The sequence below is a fragment of the Labrus bergylta genome, chromosome 8 (assembly GCF_963930695.1).
Source record: "Labrus bergylta chromosome 8, fLabBer1.1, whole genome shotgun sequence".
Classification (NCBI taxonomy): Eukaryota; Metazoa; Chordata; class Actinopteri; order Labriformes; family Labridae; genus Labrus; species Labrus bergylta.
In genome coordinates, this window is record NC_089202.1 from 9,636,479 (window position 1) to 9,656,539 (window position 20,061).

Here is a 20,061-nt window from a genome sequence, read left to right on the forward strand (position 1 = left end):
AATCCAAATCAAACAAGGGAAGTGAACCAAAAAGCAGTGAATTGTGGAGTGAATTTGGCCTGACACTTCAGAATCAACAGCAAATGTCAAAATAGGTTTTCCGAGGGTGGCTAGCTTTAGTATTGTTAACAACAAGCCTTCAGTCCTCCTTGATGGTTAACGTCCACATGCCTGTGCTAAATGTGGTTACACGTGGCTCTGGTTGATATGCCAGTTTAACCTGACACAGCCGAAATATAACTTTATCTCCTTTGTATGAATCAAAATAGTGTAATAGTAATGTAACGTATGTAATAATAGAACTGCACCGTGCTACCAGATGTCATTATTCCACTGTCCTGCATGCTGTTAATTTCGGGGTCATATTGCAGCGTTTGTTCGGAGGGCAGCAGCCACTGACCTGGAGCTACAGCCCCAACTAGTGGCAGGTAACTACGGTACACAACATTTGATAGACTTTGGTGCACTTCACAAAGTGCAGTGTGAACGCAAACCGAATCAAATATAAAATGCAACAATGTTGCTACTTCACCCCTGAATCGCAATGAGTGCACCATGCCTCATTATGTGAAAGTGAACTCAATTGAACATTTTCATTAAGAGGCGATAGTGTTCAGTTTTTATGTAAGAAACCAACCAGAGCAGGCAGGGGGGCTTTCATTATAACTCCAATGACAGGGGGATACAAACACAGTACAATCACTGGGCCCCAGATGGTGTTTTTGCAAGGCCAAACCATAGCAGGAAATGTACAAAAGACATGAAGGACACACTGTCATTATGAAGTATGGTAAGTTTTACCCTCATGATTTACCGTGGACTAGAAGAGAACTGTTCTTCATCCCTGAGTCACTTAAAGCCTTTGAACATTTACAGCTCGTCGTCATTTCAGTCTTTCTGTGACCTCAGGTCATGAGATAAGTTGTGCAGAACAGATGCTTGTGGTAGATTACTCTGACATGTAAATCCAGATGTACTGTACTGTTCAACCTTTTGACAAACCCTTGTAGTCAATCATCAGCAACTAAAGCACCACAGAATCCTGATTGGTTAGCTATAGGGGAGCTTGATTATTTATTGCAAGCGCAAAAGATTTTTGATAAGGCTAAATTAACCAAATAAAAAAAACTGAAAAACTGCATTCATATCTCAAGTATATATGTGAAATGCACGTTGCTAAATGTTCAATGCAAGCATCAAAGCAACTTCTGTAATACCTATGAACAAAATAAATGCATACTATTGAATCCATCAAGGATGAAAAAAATAACTATCCAAATCTAAATCACCGAAAAAGCAACACGTGGGTTTACATCATACCTGCCAGCTGTGGCTAACTTATCAGGAGGCACACAGCACATGATAGAAATAGGTTCCATTTGTGAACATTGGGCATTTTTGTGAATTTCCCTCTTGATCAATTCAGTGTCTATCTATCTGTTTAAACTACGCAGCCCAGCCTGACCAAACAGTCTTCTTCACGGTCTACCTCATAGTCCTCATGACTCTCCAAAAGCAGCAACAATGTCTCCAGCACTCCATTATCCTCCTGAAATGATCAATCTGTGATTGTTTTGAACATCATCCACTCTCCATTGATTCCATTAAATAACAAAAGTTATATGGATGATCAGCCACGTAGCGCAAACCAATTATGTTTCCTCAAAGCAATTAGTGAATTTTAGACACACACCTCAGAAGTATCTAAGTTTAAGTTGCACACACATTCAATCAGACTTGCAGCAAAACCAACACATTGCACTACAAGCTACAAAGGTCAAGTGTCTGACACTGTCACTTGTCATTTAAAAAATATAATCCAGATCAATGTCTCCATAAATGTTACAGCTTTCATTCCATGCCTTGGTTGAGCTTCCTGCAAGCATGGGTCTGTTATCACAACTGCCTTGGAAAAGCTTGTAAGAGATGAAACGTGACAGGAAACCTAAACAAAGAAGAATATACATTTGTGCTCTTCTGTGTGCCCTGAAGTGACCGGCTCATCATGAGTGTCACACACCTAGACATTCACTTAGTTGGGTAGAGAAGATTTGTGTTGATTCCCAAAATGCTAGGGGCTGTTTTTAAAATCAAGAGTGCAGCAAAGACAAACATCTTATCTGAAGGTGATCTCTCTCAGTGGTCACATAAAAAAGCCACATGGCTCTGAGGAGATTGGTGTGTGTTTTCACTCTGACATTTAGTGCACTGCCTTGTCTGGCTGTCTGTTATAATCAAAGCCTCTTCAGTGTTATGACATGGAGATGAATAATTGATTCATGCAAGGCGGCTCGCTGGTTATGTAATAGTAGAACCAGTAAAGCATCAGACAGAGCTGTAGTCTGACACAGTGCTGCAGCTTGTTGATATTTGTTTTGTAGACTCTAAAATAATATCGAGCTGGTGTGAGTAGCACACATAAGAAATAAAGAGATGTTAAAGACACAGCAGTAAAAGGGTTGTTCCTTTAGTTAAAACAGCAACTACTACTCATAAAGATGCAACTCCAGGGATCATGTAGGAAGTGTTTTAAGCAAACACGCCTCATGAGCAACTGCAAGCAATATCTCACACCAGATTTTACTCAGATATCCAATTAGAACTGAAAATTGTACATAAACAAACTATTATTACGATTCTATTATTTTACTAGATATTCACATTATAAGATTAAATAAATTGTTGAAACAAGAAATAAAATCAATTATCAAAGGATGTTATTGGAGATAAAAAGGAGTATGAGATTTATTAATCATTTTAGGACAAAAAATGAATTGGATAAAGATTTGTTGCCTTTCCTCACTTTGTGTCATTGTGAAGTGAATTTCTTTTTGCTTTTAAATGTTTTTTTTTAAGTTATAAGCCTTCATACAGCTTTTTAACTGTAATGGTCAGTTTTGATCTTTATTAGGGTAAATAGACAAACATTTAATTTATTGTAATTTTTTTCCAACTGACTTACATTTTTTACCTTAATTTAAGAAAGAAAAAAAGACTTTCAGTCATGCTGCTTCTTGACTCTTGGGTTTAGTTTTGTCTCCCTCATGTGGTGAATATGAGCAATGACATTCTTAGGAAGCAAGTGAACGTCTCCTATGAAAAGTTAAAGCAGAAATTGAAAGTAATAAAGCCTTAAACGCCGGCTGTGGCTCAGTTGGTAGAGTCGTCGCCTCTCAAGGTCAAGGGTTCGATCTCCAGCTGGGCAACATGTCCGATGTGTCCTTTATGGAGATAGAATTGTCTCAAAGAGATTTATACATATCGAAATGATATGTATAAATATGCATACATTTATAAATATACAAATACAAATGTACAAATATAAAAACGTGACATACAAATAAATAAACTAATTTGTATAAATAAACATGTATTTGTAAATATATTTTCGAGATTTGAAAATAAATATGCTTGACTTTGTGTGTGGATCGCTTTTGGGCTTTTTCTTGATGACGTAAATTTGATACACTCTTACCGCACACTGCAATCCACAAATAAATACCCCCCGAATTCGAATGCGAACACACCCTCCCCTGAACAATCAGTAGATGGCAGTGTTGTGCAGCCACCGCTGGTTATGGTTATGGTTATGGTTAGGTATTTGGCAGAGGCTTTTATCCAAATTTACCGTCTATGAAGGCTGCAGGATCAACAACATGGAAGCGAACAGTGGACTAACTGGATGGCTAAGTAATAACTAGTGATAACTGTTTCTTGTGGGTTGTAGTGCCACTTTTTTTAATCTACTAGACAGTATACATGAGTCCACTTAGTCAGTCCACTACAGACAGATGTTGCTGTCAGATGTTACTGATGTTGACATGACATCTGCGAACGTTAGCCATCTAGCAGCTATAGTGTGTCTGGATTTAGCCACAGTCAATTAGAAGTAAAGAAATAAACAAGAATGCTTATTTGTTTTCAACACAGTAGTATGCTTGTTACTTGATGGACGTTCGCAGATGTCATGTCAACATTGGTAACATCTGACAGTAACATCTGTCTGTACACTGACTCAAGTGTACTCATGTATATGGTCTAGTAGATCAAAAAATGGCACTACTACCCACAAAACAATTAATTTACCCGCTTAACACATTAAGACGAAAAATTGCTGAAACGTGAGGGGCGATTGTGCTCTTGACCAATGCCATGGATTTATCAAAAGGCACACACATAAAAAGGGGTGGTACCCTGAGCTTCTCCTGTCCTGCTGACAACTGGGAACGCCCCTCTGTGCCGACAGGCCAGAGCTGGATTCCTTCAACGAAAAAGACCCTTTGATTGTTGGCAGGATCTCCTCTGGTTTAGCTGAATGGCTGTCATCTCTGTCAGGGTGATGGACGGGCTGGTGTTTCACCATGACAGAAAACAAGCCCCTCCAGCGAGCTGCTAACTCTCTCAGAGCAGGACCTCTGCCATTCAACTTCTAGCCTCATCCCAAACAGATGGAAAAAAACAAGAACCAAGAAGAACAAACGTAGAAGTGGTTCAAAGTCATCCAATGATTGGTAGTAAGAGAAACAAGAATGTGGCAGAACAGTTTTAAATCAAGGCTGATTTTTGTCTTGTAAATTGGATTTTTTTGTTGAGAATTGATATTCTGTTATATCAAGCTACAGAGATAAAGCAAACTTTGAGTTACTTGAAGACTTTAAAGAAAATCATTCAATCTTTCAACAAAGCCACAGACTTTTGTGTTTGCTTTGTGTTCTTTGTTCATTGAATTAAAACTGAAGAAATTGAAGAAACTTGTAAAGATATACAAATTAGGTTGAAAGTTTTCTGGCTCTGGCATCACTTGTCTTTCATAGCCCTGTTGCTTCTGCAGTGTTAAGCTCAAGCTGTAGCCCCTGAACGCACCATTTTCAGTATGTGTTCCATGACCAGCCCCACATCAGAGCCAAAATAAAGCTACTCACGAGGTCCTGAATCATCACTGTTTGCCGTTGATCAGAAAAAATAAACACTGCAAACATGTACACTGAGCTCAAATCCCAGCTCGGTCAGACAGCAGTATTTTTCTTTTCTCTCTCTTTATCCCGCTCAAAGTCACATGCATGCTGCCAGAACTTGGCTGTAATAGTTTATACTGACATAAACTTAGCCCTGAGCTCCACAGCATGAATCTTTCCTCGGTGTGACAGGCAGGCCCTCACACAGAGGTGGTCCTAAAAATCAGTGAGAAACAGCGTTGAGTTTGTGTGGGAATCCAGCCAGCTCTGACCTTCAACCATGCGAAGGTACTATAGCTATAGCACATTCCTTTTTGCTTGGTAATATGTAGGTATTTCCATATTTATGTAAATGTATTCTTACCAAATATGTCTAGACTGAAACATAAAAGCAAACATTGAATGGGTGAATCCCATTGGCTATAGAGAAATAAAAAATAAGAGGAAGAGGATGTACTCATCGTGTCACCCATTTGTTTGTGGACTATCATTTTGAAACCGATCTACATTATAGCTCTCAACACCTTGTCTTTTTAAAAGGAAGAGGAGAAAATATTTGGACAAGAGTTTGAAACTAGAGAGGACAAAGGGTTAGATAGTGCCAAGTTGTCTCAGTTTAGCCCAAGACTTTTTTATTGACTTGATCATTTGAAAGTTAACAAAATTGTTTCCCACAGAATGAGATTCTAATTTTGATGCTGGTTGGCCCGTGTAGTTTATTCCAATAATAAAAGTAAAAGTATATGTAAGTATATGTGTGGAAAAAAACATCAACAATGCTGACTCATAAAGGCTGCCACAAAAAATTAGGCCTACCCTAGTGGACAGCTAGCTCCCACTTCATTTTAAGCGACCAAGCAACTAAAAAGGGAACAATTTAAGTCTTGACATAACAATAATGATTCGATATTGTAAAAGAAGGAACCCGAGTTACACTCACCCCAGACTTAAAATTGAAACATTAGAACAGAGAATTATGTAGGCTTTTTTTTAAAGCTGTAACCCTGGTGTTTCGGCACTAACTGGACACACTTTAAAGCAGAGAGGGAAATATAAACTGGCCTGTGTTTGCCACTTCATTTCCTGGCTGGTAAGCGCTTGTTTCCTGTGTATCAGCCCCCATGCTACCCCTCCTTTACTTCGAACTCTCAGCTGCAAACAATTTACTTTCAAGCTTAGCAGTTTCCAGATTAGCCTGGGACAGGATTGTAATTGAAAATGACATTTCGGAGGATGGACAATGTAAATCAGCTTTGTGTTTTTTGTCAGGTTTAGGCAGTGGTTCAAACCAAGGAAGTCATTGTGGTTTTTCAGCTTTATTCCCAAAGTGTGAAAAGTAAGCCAAGGAATCCTATTTCCCCTCTAGCAACTATTTCATGGAAGTGTAACATGGTCTACTTTAAGAAGAGCTTTCTTACTTTCTAACAGCGGAGCGTTGATATGAATTAACTCTGAGTTATGTACTGCACATGTTAAACATCTGTTGGACATGTTCTTCGTTTTTATTCTAATAAAGCCTATCATAATAAAAGGAAACATTCTGGTATATAAAAACCTATTTTCTTTCTTGCTAAAAGCTTGATGGGATCATAAGTCCTATGATATTAGTTGAATTAGTATTAACCCAGGGCTACAAACTAGATTAGGTTGAAATGCTCAAAATACATTGTTTACTTGTGTTCTTAAAATGTTGGAAGTGTTTATAAAAACTTCCAACAAGAACAAATGAACACGTTCCAATCAAACAAACAAACTGAAAGAGGAGCACATTTTCAGATAACACTTTGGACAATCTTTCCTGGAAAGCATTCAGTGTTATAAAATATAATAGGATAGGATGAGCCTTAAAACTTCTGCCATATTAGCACCAGTGTCAATCTTGTGCATCATTCTAGTTTGTTGCACATAAGAATGTATTTCCCCCTCGTTATCAACAAAATGGGCAGTGATTGTCACATGGGACTCAGTGGCCGGTGAAGTCCGCTGTCCACCCGTCACAGTAGATTGTAACTCTCTTTACTGACTCCACCTTTCCTATCACTGCAACTTTAAGAGCTGGAACTTTTTTTTTTTAATTAAAAAACGATATTTGGTGCAAGGGTATCGATAAATTGATTACACTACTCAGGATGAGGATAAATATTGCCTAATCAATTTGAATAGTCACATCTGACCTGCTCTACAGCTTTAGGATACTTTGACTTTAGTGTAACATAAACCCTGGAACCAGAGATAACTATTAGTCTGTCTTTGTACAAAATCTGCTTACCAGTAAAGCTCACTAATTAACATGAGCATTGTCAGGTTGCCAGGCGAATAATCCTACACATAAGCCCCCATATAAAACCACAACTATACATACTGTATAGTCGCATTAATTGGGACGCTTAAAGTGCTTTTAAGTTGGACGTGGACCTTTGGATAGAGACAGGATTGACTGCAGTCTTTATATCAAGCCATGCATCTAGATGGCTGTTTACTTGTAGATGTAAGGGTGGTATCATCTTGCGTTTTTGGAAACTGCAATTCAAACACATAATACATGTCAATAGAAGAGATTATAAGAAGCCATGTGACCAAGTTCTGTTTGCAAAGACATACTAATACGTCATACTTTGCTACTGCATTGCTCCAGCTAGGAACCGTCAGTCAATTGTACTATATTCATTCTTTAACCTGCTTCAGTTAGCCAAAACTAAAACTAGACCTTTTTCAGAACGGACTATCCTTTGCTGTGGCCTGTCGATCCAGATTACACCCCAGTGTGTCATGAGCCTTTGTTCAGAGTTTGCATGGTAATTATCGGCAGGACCTGCATAAAGATGTTATTTTCCAGATGGCAGGCAGGCATAACTCAAGAGCTGGTTAGTTCCACCATGTGCTCACGCTGGAGCCCATACAGCGAGCACTTACAGCCTTCAGATGGTATGGAGCTGCTTTAGGGCTGGCTGAGCTGAAATGAGTCGTGGTCAGAATATTTTCGGCTAAAGAAGAAAAGCTTCAAGTTCCCACAAGCCAGAAAGTAAAGGTTGAAAAGACTTGCATCCCAGACCTGTGTGACCAGGGTGTGATTGCAGATGGGTTGTTTCTTTCAGCCAGACAGGGGAAATGTTGGGTTTAAGGGTTTGAATTCTGATTGGATGTGTGATAGAGGGAAAGAGCGAAAGTTCAGCAGACTGGATTCGGTGGTTTGTGGAGCCCCTACTCTATGAAAGATGACAATCAGCAGCTGCAGAGTAACACTGAGGTTTGAAGCAAAGGTCTTCTCACCTCTCAAGGCTGAGATATTTAACAGCTGTCTAAATGCTGAAAAATGTACAGTGTACTTAAAGCCTGTCAGTTGTATATAAACTTGGTGTTGTGATTATTAAGACATAATCTGTATGTCAATTTGCCTCAAGAAAGCATCTGCTGCTTTTGTAAGGAGAGAAAAATAAATTCTAGGAAAAAGAGGATTAAATATATAATAGAAAAGTATGCAAATTGATTCATGCCTTTTTTTAGAATTATTCACTTACAGGGTTGAAGAAGAACATTTTTACAACTTTGACATCTCTGTGGATTTCTTTTCAAAACTGGTTCCAGTTGCTTGGACTTGGATTTCCTGAAAACTGTTGAACTGCAGATGTTCAGCCATTTCCAGAAAAAGGCAATTTTGCTCTTTCAGTATGAAATAATTACAGACTTTCTATTCTTCCCTTTTTTTTTTTTTTTGGAAAGCAATATTGAGAACATTTCTTTTCATCGACAAAGTATCTTTGTATCAAAGTATCACAGGAGCTTTAAGTAGTAAAGACAAATTGTTAAGGAAATACTAATCAGGTTAAAACATCAGTATTTGTTCTTAATTAGTTTTTGTCTATCTTTTGATACTGTGGACATAAAAGTTAAATTTTGAAAGAATATAAAAGTGAGTGCAGGATTAAATGACACAGTCCTCAAGTAGATCAGATCATATCTCACTGTGATCATAGATCTAAATGGATTACCATGACACATTGAGTCCCTCCTTAAATTTTACATCAACAATTTACAGATTTATCATTCAATCAATCAGTCCATATTTGTTTACAGGGAGTTTAGTGTTACTTAAATTTGACTATAGAACCAGATTACAGGATACCAGAATGAAGTTAAATCAGGGCTGGAAATAGTGGTATTGTTGGATAGATTCAGGCTATCTGTTTCTGTTATCTGTTTCAGTTTTTGAAGTGCTATGCTAGGAAAACTTTACAGGGTGCTATCAATCTTTTCATACAACCTAACTTTATATGTTGCTTCCTTGAATGTCAACTTTTTCTTTTGCAGCATAAATAAGTTTAAATGGGGAATTATGTTTGAATAATATGTGTCATCCAGTTCAGCCAAATCATTCTACTTTCTGTTGCTTTTACCTCTGTGTAATTGGAGAAAATCAAGGGAGCGTTCTGTGGTGATGGACAGCTGTGAATGGGAACACTTAACATTGGGACAAGATCGGATGGAAGAGGATGTGTGACAAAGGCGGGCAACGAAAAAGCAAACAGTCTCCTTGTAGACAGCAGCAGTCATTGCTTTGTGAGTATCCGGTGTGGAGCAATCACTTAGAAGTAGTTTACTTTGCGTATTGAGCTCACATAACATAAAAGAGGCAATGATCATAATCATGCTCTATCAAAATAGATGCTACTATTCAGTAAGGATAAGAGTACACTTGGAAAGTATTTTGACAATCAGGATAATCTTTGCTAAAATGTGCTCATATGAAGAGAATAGGGCATATGCTCATAAGTCTCAACAGATAAATAACATTCAGCTACAACCAAAGCATGAAAGTCATCAGATTTTAGTCATGCAAAACTATCTTTAATTTATGACGTTCTCTGGGAAAAATAAGTCCTATAAACTGACAGACACATTCCCTTGTCCACCTGAGAGTACTTAATTTTACTTATCTCATACCCTGAGTCAACGAGCTCTATCAACCACAAAACTCAGAGAAACAAAACACCTGCTTTTTGTCCAAAAAAAAAGAAGTGTGGAGAATGGCAAATGGAGAGATCAAGAGAAAAGAAGAAGGAGCAAAGGGGGGGAAATTGTCTTTTTAGGTTCAAAGGCGATCTTTCTCCCCACCAATGTCTCATTCAGAGCCACAATGGCCCCTGAGGGACTGGGAACGGCTTGTCACTCATGCCATTCAGCAGTCAATCAGAGTGATACAGGATCCAATGATGGCTTTCATGCCATGGTTTGGAAACCCCCTCCACTTGTTAATATACACAACAAAAACTACTCTTATGACTAACCCTTTTCCCCTTTTTTTAACTTTCAAGGTTACCTGGAAAGTCAAAAGAAGAACACAGTCATGTTTTTTAATTAAAACCATTAACAAATGGACATAAATATATCCCTAACAATTCTAAAATGTACATTATCAACACATATATTCAGTACTCAAATGTTTTTTTTAATACTTGGTTGATGCATTTTCCGAGTGCACTTGAGTTTTCCATTTTATGCAATTTTATACCTTCACAAAACTACTTTTCAGGGCAAATTCACATATTGTTTTACTCCACAACACTAACTTGGTAACCAGGATTAGTTGTTTCTTTGCAGAGTCTAAATTTACATACAAAGTAAATGATCATGTTATGAAAGTTGATACATTATAAGAGTTCAGGGAGTGTTAACAACCGAATAAAAAATCCACCCTATAACATTAAAATATAACGTATTAATCATGATAACAGCAACATTGACTTGGGGTGCGTTTAGTACATTTGCTGATAGGGCTTTGCTTTATCTTCAGTCAAATTTGTGTCATGGAGATAGATCTATTAAAATGAACAAAACAAGTTTAGCCCTGAAAGTTCCTTCTTGTCTTTAGAAATAGAGGTTCGACATAAACTCCCAGCTTAAGATAGAGATGTTTTTACTTTATTTTACTAGTGAGGATTTCAAAACGGATTACCAAAACTCTGATGAGACATTCCCACTATATTCATTCCCAGTTACTCTACAGAAACAAAGCATTGTATCAACTACACCCCTCAAGCTAACCTTACCAGAACAAGGTATAAAATAACACAGAGGAAAGTATGTGGGGGCCCTTTAAGTGTTCTGAAACAGGAGACAGATTTCTGTGAGCAAATCCAGGTGGTCTGCTGTCCTCTGTTATTCCTGAAAGGACACATTTCTCTCTGCAACTTCTGCACTAAAACAGAGGACATGAACTGCACTGGAGCCAGATTGATTCAGTGTGTGAGTGTACATGTGATATGAAGACGGCGTGCGGAGCTGCTGAAGGTGCTGAGAGCTCCTGCAGTGGTGGCAGAGCTGGTAACAGTAAAGCATCTCAGCTCTTGCACTGCCTGAGTATGAATGTGTTACATGTGGGCATGAACTCAATATGGCACTTGGTAAATATGCAGTCAATCAATCCATCAATCGGTAAGTAATGAGCTTATATAAATCTCCTTCCCTTAGGACATCCATTAATATCCTTGTTAGGTTGAACACTGCTCTTTGTACGACCAAATTAACGCTTGGTAGGAATAACAGGACCGATGTGAATGTCCTCGCCTTGCCTGTAACCCGAGAGCCTCAAGGTGGTGCTAAGATCGCCAGGGGCCCCTCTGTGTGAAAAGGGTCCAGTCAGGCTTGGACTGAGTCACACAGAACACTACTCACTCCGTCCACAGCTGCTCACAGCAGGATCCGACCATCTGGACTCAGTTCTGCACTGACAGGGTGGCTCTCAAGGCACATCTGTATGAGGGCTACAGTCACAGTGGGCCCCAGGAATGTGCTGGTGTGGGAGGGAGCTGGGCAGATTTAAGGGATTTAAGGGACCGCAATGCGATATATATCTTTTCACGATGTACAGTGGAGCACGTCTTGTCATCAACATCTGTGTTTAGTTTTTACTGCCAGGGTTAATCTTCAGTTCAGACAGATGGTTTGAAGCACAAACTGACAAATCACATAGATATTGTCAGTTGTTTTTTTATGATGACGATAACTTGTGATATTTCTTTGTCTGGAAATGATAATTGTCAATACTGCTAAATACAGACAAGTCTAAGAAATGTATATGTATGGTATGTATAGGTTTATTAACATAAGGAAGCTGACAGGATAGTTATCAATGAATGCCTTGTGGCAAAAAGGTGGGATTTGATACATTTTTACTTGTAACCACTAATTTTTTGATGTGTTTAACTTTTTCTTTTGCATAACTGATGCTTTTCATTGTTTGTATAATATTACATTATTCTGTCTCTCTGCTTGTTTATATGCATTTTATTTTTAAGTTTGCAAAATAAAATTCAAATCGAGTCATCATTACATGCCAGGTGTTGATTATGTTTTATTTAAATTTCATTAGCATTACAAACTAAGTGTTTGTAATGGTAATGCAATTCTTGAAAACAGATTTTTATTTTTTTCTTAAAAATAGGACATACTGGTCTGGTGGTCTAATGAGTGAGACCTTTAACCCATTTCGGCAACATTACAAGTTTAATTCCAGCAAGTGTTACTTGTTTGTTTCAGAATGTCACATAGATACTCTCTATATTTCTTGTCTTTATTAGTCTCTCCATACAGGTAAAAAAATGCAAAAACAATGAAGAAAGGTTGGAATGTTCAAATTTGTGTCCTTATTTCTCTAATCGACTGCCGACTGCCCAGGCTTTGGTCAATATAACCCCAAAGTGATTCACACTGTAGCAAAGCAGTTCATCCAGACAGGAGCCTGCTGCATGCATTACTACAATTCCTGGGCCTGCAGGGACAGCTCAGTGCATAATAAGCTGTTCTGTTACCATGGCAACTTTTACTGAAACCCTTAAAGAGCCGCAGGGATAGGGTCAGAGGGCAACAGCAGGTCACACATGATAACCAACACAAGTCCTGTTTTGGATTCTGGGTCTGCAAGTGGGAAAATCTAAATGTGACCCATTGGGTATAACACTGTGATAAGTGGTTGATTAGTTATATATAATGCACTTATCATTGTTATTTATTAATTGTCAATCAATCTGTATTTCTTTTGTTATAGCGGCCCTAAACAAAAGGCCTTGCTAAACAGGCCAGTGTGGGAACTTTTGATTGTTGTCTAACTTTGTTTGTGTTACACTCTGTGTATGTATTTTGGTGGAAATTGTCTGTATGGACAGTAACCGTGCTGTGAAAACGAATTTCCCCATGGGGACAATAAAGTCTAAAGTCTAAAGTATTTGTACATTTCCAATTCATAACAAATTTTATCTCAAGGCACTTGACAAAAAGAACAGTTCTCAACTGTATTGTTTGTTATATTGTGCAACAACAAGTTACTTTTTTTATGAATAAAACTTTGGTTGGTGTTTTTTTTTAACGACCACATTATTAATTTATGTTGTGTTTTGTTTCCTTTGCCTGGCTGGTTTTCCCCCACCTTTACCTGGATTTACCAGGATTTTCCACATCTGGCAACCCAAAGTGGCATCAATAAAAATAAGTTATATTGGCTGCTTACGACCAGAGTCTCTGTTGGTGGATGTTTTTTTATGTTAATACTTTGTTGCAACAATAACAAAAAATTCTTCTTAACTAAAATCTTTAGAAACTCTTCACAGTTGAAAGTAAAAAATGGAAAATGTTGTCTAATCACTTTGTGTGCAAAGAGATGCAGTCTGAAGCCAGAGCTGCGAGAACACAAAGTAAATGGTGTGAAGTTTTAGAGAACATCTTCAAACACTGTTAATAATTTATCACACAGGTAAACAGCAGCCTGCCTCCTGGGCTTTCTCAACAGAGATCAGCAGTTGTTCTCCTGTATGTTTAGTTACCCAGCACTGGGAGTTGAATAAAGCATGTGTGCATTGGTTTTGCATCAATATGAGCTGTGCGCTGCTCCCTCTGAGGCTGTGATTAATAGGGTCCTTTTCTGGAAGCAATACACATCACTTTCATCTTCAATGCTGCAGTTTAACTGAGGCCTCTTTTACATCACACCCCAGGGCCTCCCCACTGTTTTACATTGTAAATGAAACTTATGAAAGAATTTATTTTCAGGACTGTAAAACAATACCAGGTGCTGCATTTATGGTATAGACATTCACATATCTGAGTTACATTCTAATTGTGTTGTTGCAGTGCGTGCGTTGTAGGTGAATTTAATGAACAAATGTTACATAATCCTGCTTCAGGGATGAAATGGTATCAGAAACAACAGTGTATCAGAGGAAGCTCCACTGTGAATCCACCTCTAAAGCCCATTGTTCTGCTGCCTTTGGCTGTAAGCTTGGCACTTTAAATCCATCCTCATTGAACTGCGTGCAGGAGCTGTGAGCCTTTGGCCCTCAGAACCCACAGGTCCAACGCAAGTAGGCACCTCCCCCTAGTGGTGGGTAACAGAACAGTGTTGACTATTTGTTGGAGAAGGGAGTTCATCAAAACTAGGAAGGCCAGTAAGTGGTGCTTACTTGGCCAATCAGAAGCATTCGGATTTCCCATTGGCTTAAGGGGAAGTGTCAATCAAATCCTCCCAGGGGTTTCATTCTGTGAAATCCTCAGTGCAGTTGAGGAGGTCTTGGAGAACACATCCTCTCCGTGAAAACCTTCTCTCACTCACAGGAGCATTCAGATTTCAGAAAGCAATACTCTGTTATGAAAATATGTGAATGCAAGTAAAGGTCATGAATTCAGAAGACATTCTTACTTTACAGTGAATTATTTAAACTTTATTTATTATTATTTAAATTTCTGAGTAATATTATCTAGAATTACACCTTACTGCATAGTATTATTTTTATTGTAGCTGTATGTGTGAAGACAGTGTTTTTTCATACGGATATTAACATATGTACCTGCATTCTGTTGACAAGCTGTATCATGTCTAGAGTTGTTTTAATACAATGGGCCATGTTTTATGATGTTCAGTTGTTTGTCAAGAAACGTTAATTAACTTCTTATCTGAAATGTTTTCTATAGTAGTATGACAAAACATAGAACATACTAAAGTAAAGTAGGACTTCATATAGATTGATGTTGTTCTTTAAATTATGTAGTATTCTATAGTAGCCTTTTGTAATATGATGGATGGAGACTATATTACATTGTGAAATATTATTAATATTATTATTATTATTAGAAATGGTAGTAGTAGTAGTAGTAGTAGAATTTGTATTATTATTGTACTGTAATTCATTTTACTTGCATATAGCTCTAAAATAAACATCCAGCTTTATATTTGTTGACAAAAAAAAGTGATCACAACCTCCGTAATCCCAGTCTAACATGCCAAGTGTACACATTCCCTTGTCGTATCCATCTGACGCCCGTGGGTGGCAGGGCTGTTACGGACCACTCGACGGTAGGGGGCGGGGCACGGACGAGCGGACTGCTCTCTGATTGGTCAGCGGCGGACGCGTCCCCGTCGTCTCCTCCCGGTTTTCCTGGCATGACCTTTTCCCTTGGCAACCACTTCCTCCGAGCATCCACGGCCATCTTTAATTTTAAATCATTCATGAAAAGTTGCTCGGCTCATGAAAACACACCGAGCGACGCAATTTGCATTGAAAAGCAGCATCGCCAGCGCTGTGTGCATGCTGTTATTCCTGTGACGAGCTACACACACAGCTTGAGCCGAGCCGAGCCGAGTCGAGCCGAGCAGCTGTCCGCCGAGATTAAACACCGAAAGCGTACGTGCATATTATTCTGTTTCGCGTTCCGTGCATCACTCAGGCCCGCTCCTTATTGTGTTTACTGTTCAGTGTTTCAAGTCGTTTCTCTTCACTAAACTCACAGAACCAATACACAGAGTGTGTGTGTGTGTGTATGTGTGTACTAACGTGTTGCGTTTACAGCTGGTGGAGTTACATGGTGTGCTCCCGAACTAAACAGCAGGTGGAGCGCTATAATAAGTGTGGGGAGCATTGTCTGAAGGGCACAGCAGAGTGCACACACCACTGCCATGTTGTTCTGCAAATACCAGTGTTTGTTTTTGTCATCATCGCCGTGGGGTTTTCAGAAAATAAAGACTTTTTTGTTTGTTTGTCTTGTTTGTTCGTTACTGTTCGTGTCTGTAACAGCAGTAAGCCTGTTTTCATTATTTATTCCCGATTTACGACAGGATGAGAAAGAAGCAGACTGCCAAACAGAGGAAGACAGAGGTGACTACAGTTGTCCAGGAGTTTGTGGTTGAAAAGATAATACGCCGCAGAATATTTAATGGAAGAGTGGAGTACTTTCTGAAGTGGAAAGGCTTTACAGAGTGAGTTATATACTGCAGAATCATTTCTTATTTCTTTTCTTACCCTTAATGTGTGGTTTTCTGCATGATTTTACCCATTTTGATGTGTTTGCAGTGCTGAAAACACATGGGAACCTGAGGACAATCTGGACTGCCCTGAACTGATAGAACATTTCCTAAACACCCATTTCTCTGAAGAGAATGAGGAAGAGCAAACTGAAGTAGGGTTCATTTTCAAAGAAGAAATGACAGAGCAAGAGACGGAAATTGTGAGTTTTTAGGAGATGATTGGATAGTCTGTGAGATGTTTTGAGTTGTTTCCATGTTATTTAAAGAACTTCCTCAGCTAAATCTGTAAAAACAAAAAAATGTATTATTGGAATATTTTTTTTGATATGGGGCATTGCTTTATTTTGCTGCTACACCTTGAACCTTCAGGAAGGTTTTTTTCTTCGTGAGAATTAAAACAGCCAGATGTATGTTAATTCAAGTGTCCCTGTTTAAACACTCATATTGAAACTTAAAGTGTGTGAAAGTCATTAATGTCGCATTCCTCATGAAAGTGAAAGTAGACACATTTCCTTTATTTTGCAATAGGAATGTACAGTTAGAAAGAAAAAAAACACATCTTGATGCAGACGTCTTCTTGTGTTTTCACATTTGTCCTTGTTACTCTCTTTGCAGTCTTGTCTGCAGTCTCAGCAGCGGACTCCCATCATGCAGACCAACAGCGATGTCCTCGAGCAAAATGACGAGCAGTCAGACACCCCCACTAACCTCAGCACTTACCTCGAGCCTGAATGCATCATTGGCTCCACAGACAGACAGGGAGAGCTCATGTTCCTTGTCAAATGGTAAATCAGCGGTGCCCTCTCTTTTGTCCTTGAAACATTTGCATGATGGAAAAATCTTGGTTGTTTTCATTTAAAGCTGCAGTCTACATGTTCAGTTTACATCAAAGCTGGTGGAGAGTCTAATTTCACTTTTATGAGCATGTTTTATGATGTGGGCATATCAATGTGGGTATTAAGTTAGGTAGTAGGAAGTTAGATGTCATTGACCTCCACCAGCTGATAAAACATTTTTAATATAAGCAGTCAGAGTCCATCTATCAATGCTAAACATGCTGAAGGGGAACATTTGGACAAAAAGTTGTTTTACGAGTGATGGGCAGTACCACTGCGCCTGTAAGAGTTGAATGTTGTCTTCTGTGGATCTTAAGGTGCTGTGTTTCTATTAGCTTTGGCTCTCAGTATATGACTTTTTGATCGAATGCTTATTTGCAAAACAAGCAGGATGGGTGGAATTGTGTAAGCTGTTAAAATGCTGGGGAAATGTCCTCTCTTCAATTGAGGAGGACAACTCTAATGGCACAGCCTTATCACAGTCCCACATGATCATATGGCAAAAAAGTTCAATCCTGCTCAACTTTTCAAAACACAATCTGGCTTTAAGTAGAATAGAATAAGTTATCATTTCAAAATATTGAAAAAAGTTATGGCCAAGAATTACAGGTAGGGGGATATAAAGTCAATAAAAGTTGTCTGCTGCCTTGATTTTGACCACTATGCAGCACTTCACAAGAAATCCAGTATTTAATATTATTTATATCACTTATGTCCGAAATACTGCTATCTATATACAAACATGAGTATATTAGTAGTAGTATTAGTACTCATTTATTTCGGTCAACATATACAGTTTTCCATTAGGAAATGCTAGAATAAAGATACAAAGGCATGTGCATTCAAGAAAAGACGAGAAGAAGATTTTGACAGAAAAGGTGAAGGCTGAAGCTTTAGCATATTATACCTACTCTTATTACAAATCTTATTATTTTAGGCACTACTAGTTTGGTTACAAAAAAAACAAAATATATTGATAATGTATTGAGACAAGAATGTGCTCTAAAAAAAACTTAACAACAAGGGATCTCTGCTGCGCAAAGATTTATCTCACATTCACAGTTCGATACAGCCATCGTCATGGTCCCCTTCTCCATTTTGTTTCCCCCACAGGAAGAACTGTGATGAAGTAGCCTTGCTACCTGCCCGCGAAGCCAGCGCCAGGTGTCCCCAGGTTGTCATCGACTTCTACGAGCGGAAGTTGACGTGGCACTGTGGCGAAGAGGAGCTGTGAAGTACATGGATAAACAGATCTGCTCTCACCTGAAGCTTAGTTTAACCTCCATCGAGTGTCCTCCCCCAGCTGGCATCAGAGGCAAACTGTGTGCAGAGTTTCAGATCCTGGCAGGTTCAAGATCCTCAGCGGGGATGGATTTTAAGTGCTCTGGCTCCTGCGGTGCTCAAAGAGTTCTCTGTGCCTTTGTGCAGGCTGTGATGGAGACTAAATCTAACCTTGTGTGTAGAGTGGCTGATTTTCTGGGTCAGACTAACCTGTAGCAGCTTTTGGTTCTGTGTAAGCAGACAAAATCACTGTGGACGTGTTTTTATTTGTACTGTTACTGTTGTTTAGCTACAAAGTTGTTGAGTGTGTGCTTTATATTTTGGATAGCAGCACTATGTAGAGAAAGTGAACCAACTACTGTCCAATCTGTTCCTCCAGTTGATGTAGCGCTGACGATTGTAGACATGTTGTTTCAACGTGTGTTATCACAGCTTTTACTGGGCGTTACTAGTTCTGAACCCTTGTGATTGATGTGAAGTATTTCAAATGTTGCCCACTTGAAATGTCCTTATATTCCAATCAGCTGCTAAAGACCAAATGTTCCCTTCTCTTCTGTTTTGAATGAAGGTAGTCAAAACTATACTTGTCAATACCACATGTTGTAAAACAACACAATCTCTGTTACTTTAAAGCTCCTGTGAGGAGTTTTAAGTTGTTTAGGAAACAGACTACATTTAATTATTTGACCTACAAAAGCTAATGCAACCATCAGATTAAAAAAAGAATTCTGTATTATTTTTTAATGACAGATGAGATGATTAACAGCATTCTGAAAAGTAGCCTCTTCTTAATTTTTATTTTATTTTACATTTTCCAGAGCAACGTGAGGTCACAGTGTGTGCTATGTTTCACTGTTAAAAGAAAGCAGGACACGATTCATCAGATTTCATCAAAAAAACCTGCTTATACATATACAGAAAAAGATCAGCAAAGAGATAAGACAAGTCCACGGGAGGCGCCAAAATTGATTAAATTAAAATTCCTCACAGAAGCTTTCATGCCAGATAGTATTGAAAAGTACCAGAGTTAAAAAAAAAAATCAGATCTTTATTAATATCTTAAACCAAAAGCTGCCATGAGAGAGAGAGAGCACTGTCTAAATTGCACAAATACTGTGGCAAGTGGCAAATCATTTTTGCAATTTAGACAGTGTGCAGGAGTTTTCTTGCAATAATTGGTAATTTAAAAAAAACAATTTAGGGTACCCTGGACTTGTATTTTGGTTGCCTTAGCATCAAACAGATGTTAATATTGTTTAAACATCTGGTATTGTGACAACTCAATATTGAATTCTTACAAGTAAATTGTAGAGATTTCCAGATCTTATTTGGATCTTACACAAAGTAAAGTCCTGTCAGAATTAAGTGAAAAAGCAATACATTTTCTAAATCAATTTAATTTGAAGATAACATGATTTGATCTGTGCACATTTGATGGCTGATCAGATTGTTAAATGTAGCACTTTAGATATGAGACTGTCCTATTATGCGGGGCCTTTTTCCTCCAGTAATTCTATAGGTCCATGTAAATGATACATGTATTCTCATGACACTGTCTTGACTCGACATATCTCCCATGACTGTTATGGGACTCAACTGAACCTTAAACCCTACTGAAACACACCTGCTACTGACTTACTGTAACTGTTGACCATGGATCTGTGAAGTCTGTGAATAAAAGAACAAAACCTTTTGTGAA

The 20,061-nt window shown here is 38.4% G+C and overlaps 1 protein-coding gene across 1 annotated transcript; it reads left to right on the plus strand.

Annotated features, from left to right (window-relative positions):
* Positions 1-15,403: 15,403 nt before the first annotated feature.
* On the plus strand, positions 15,404-20,055 carry cbx3b (chromobox homolog 3b). Its single transcript, XM_020637468.3, has 5 exons — positions 15,404-15,625; positions 16,057-16,197; positions 16,292-16,445; positions 16,861-17,030; positions 18,195-20,055. The coding sequence occupies exons 2-5, from the start codon at positions 16,058-16,060 to the stop codon at positions 18,313-18,315; spliced, it is 585 nt and encodes a 194-aa protein (XP_020493124.1). The 5' UTR covers positions 15,404-15,625; position 16,057; the 3' UTR covers positions 18,316-20,055.
* The last annotated feature ends 6 nt before the right edge of the window (positions 20,056-20,061 follow it).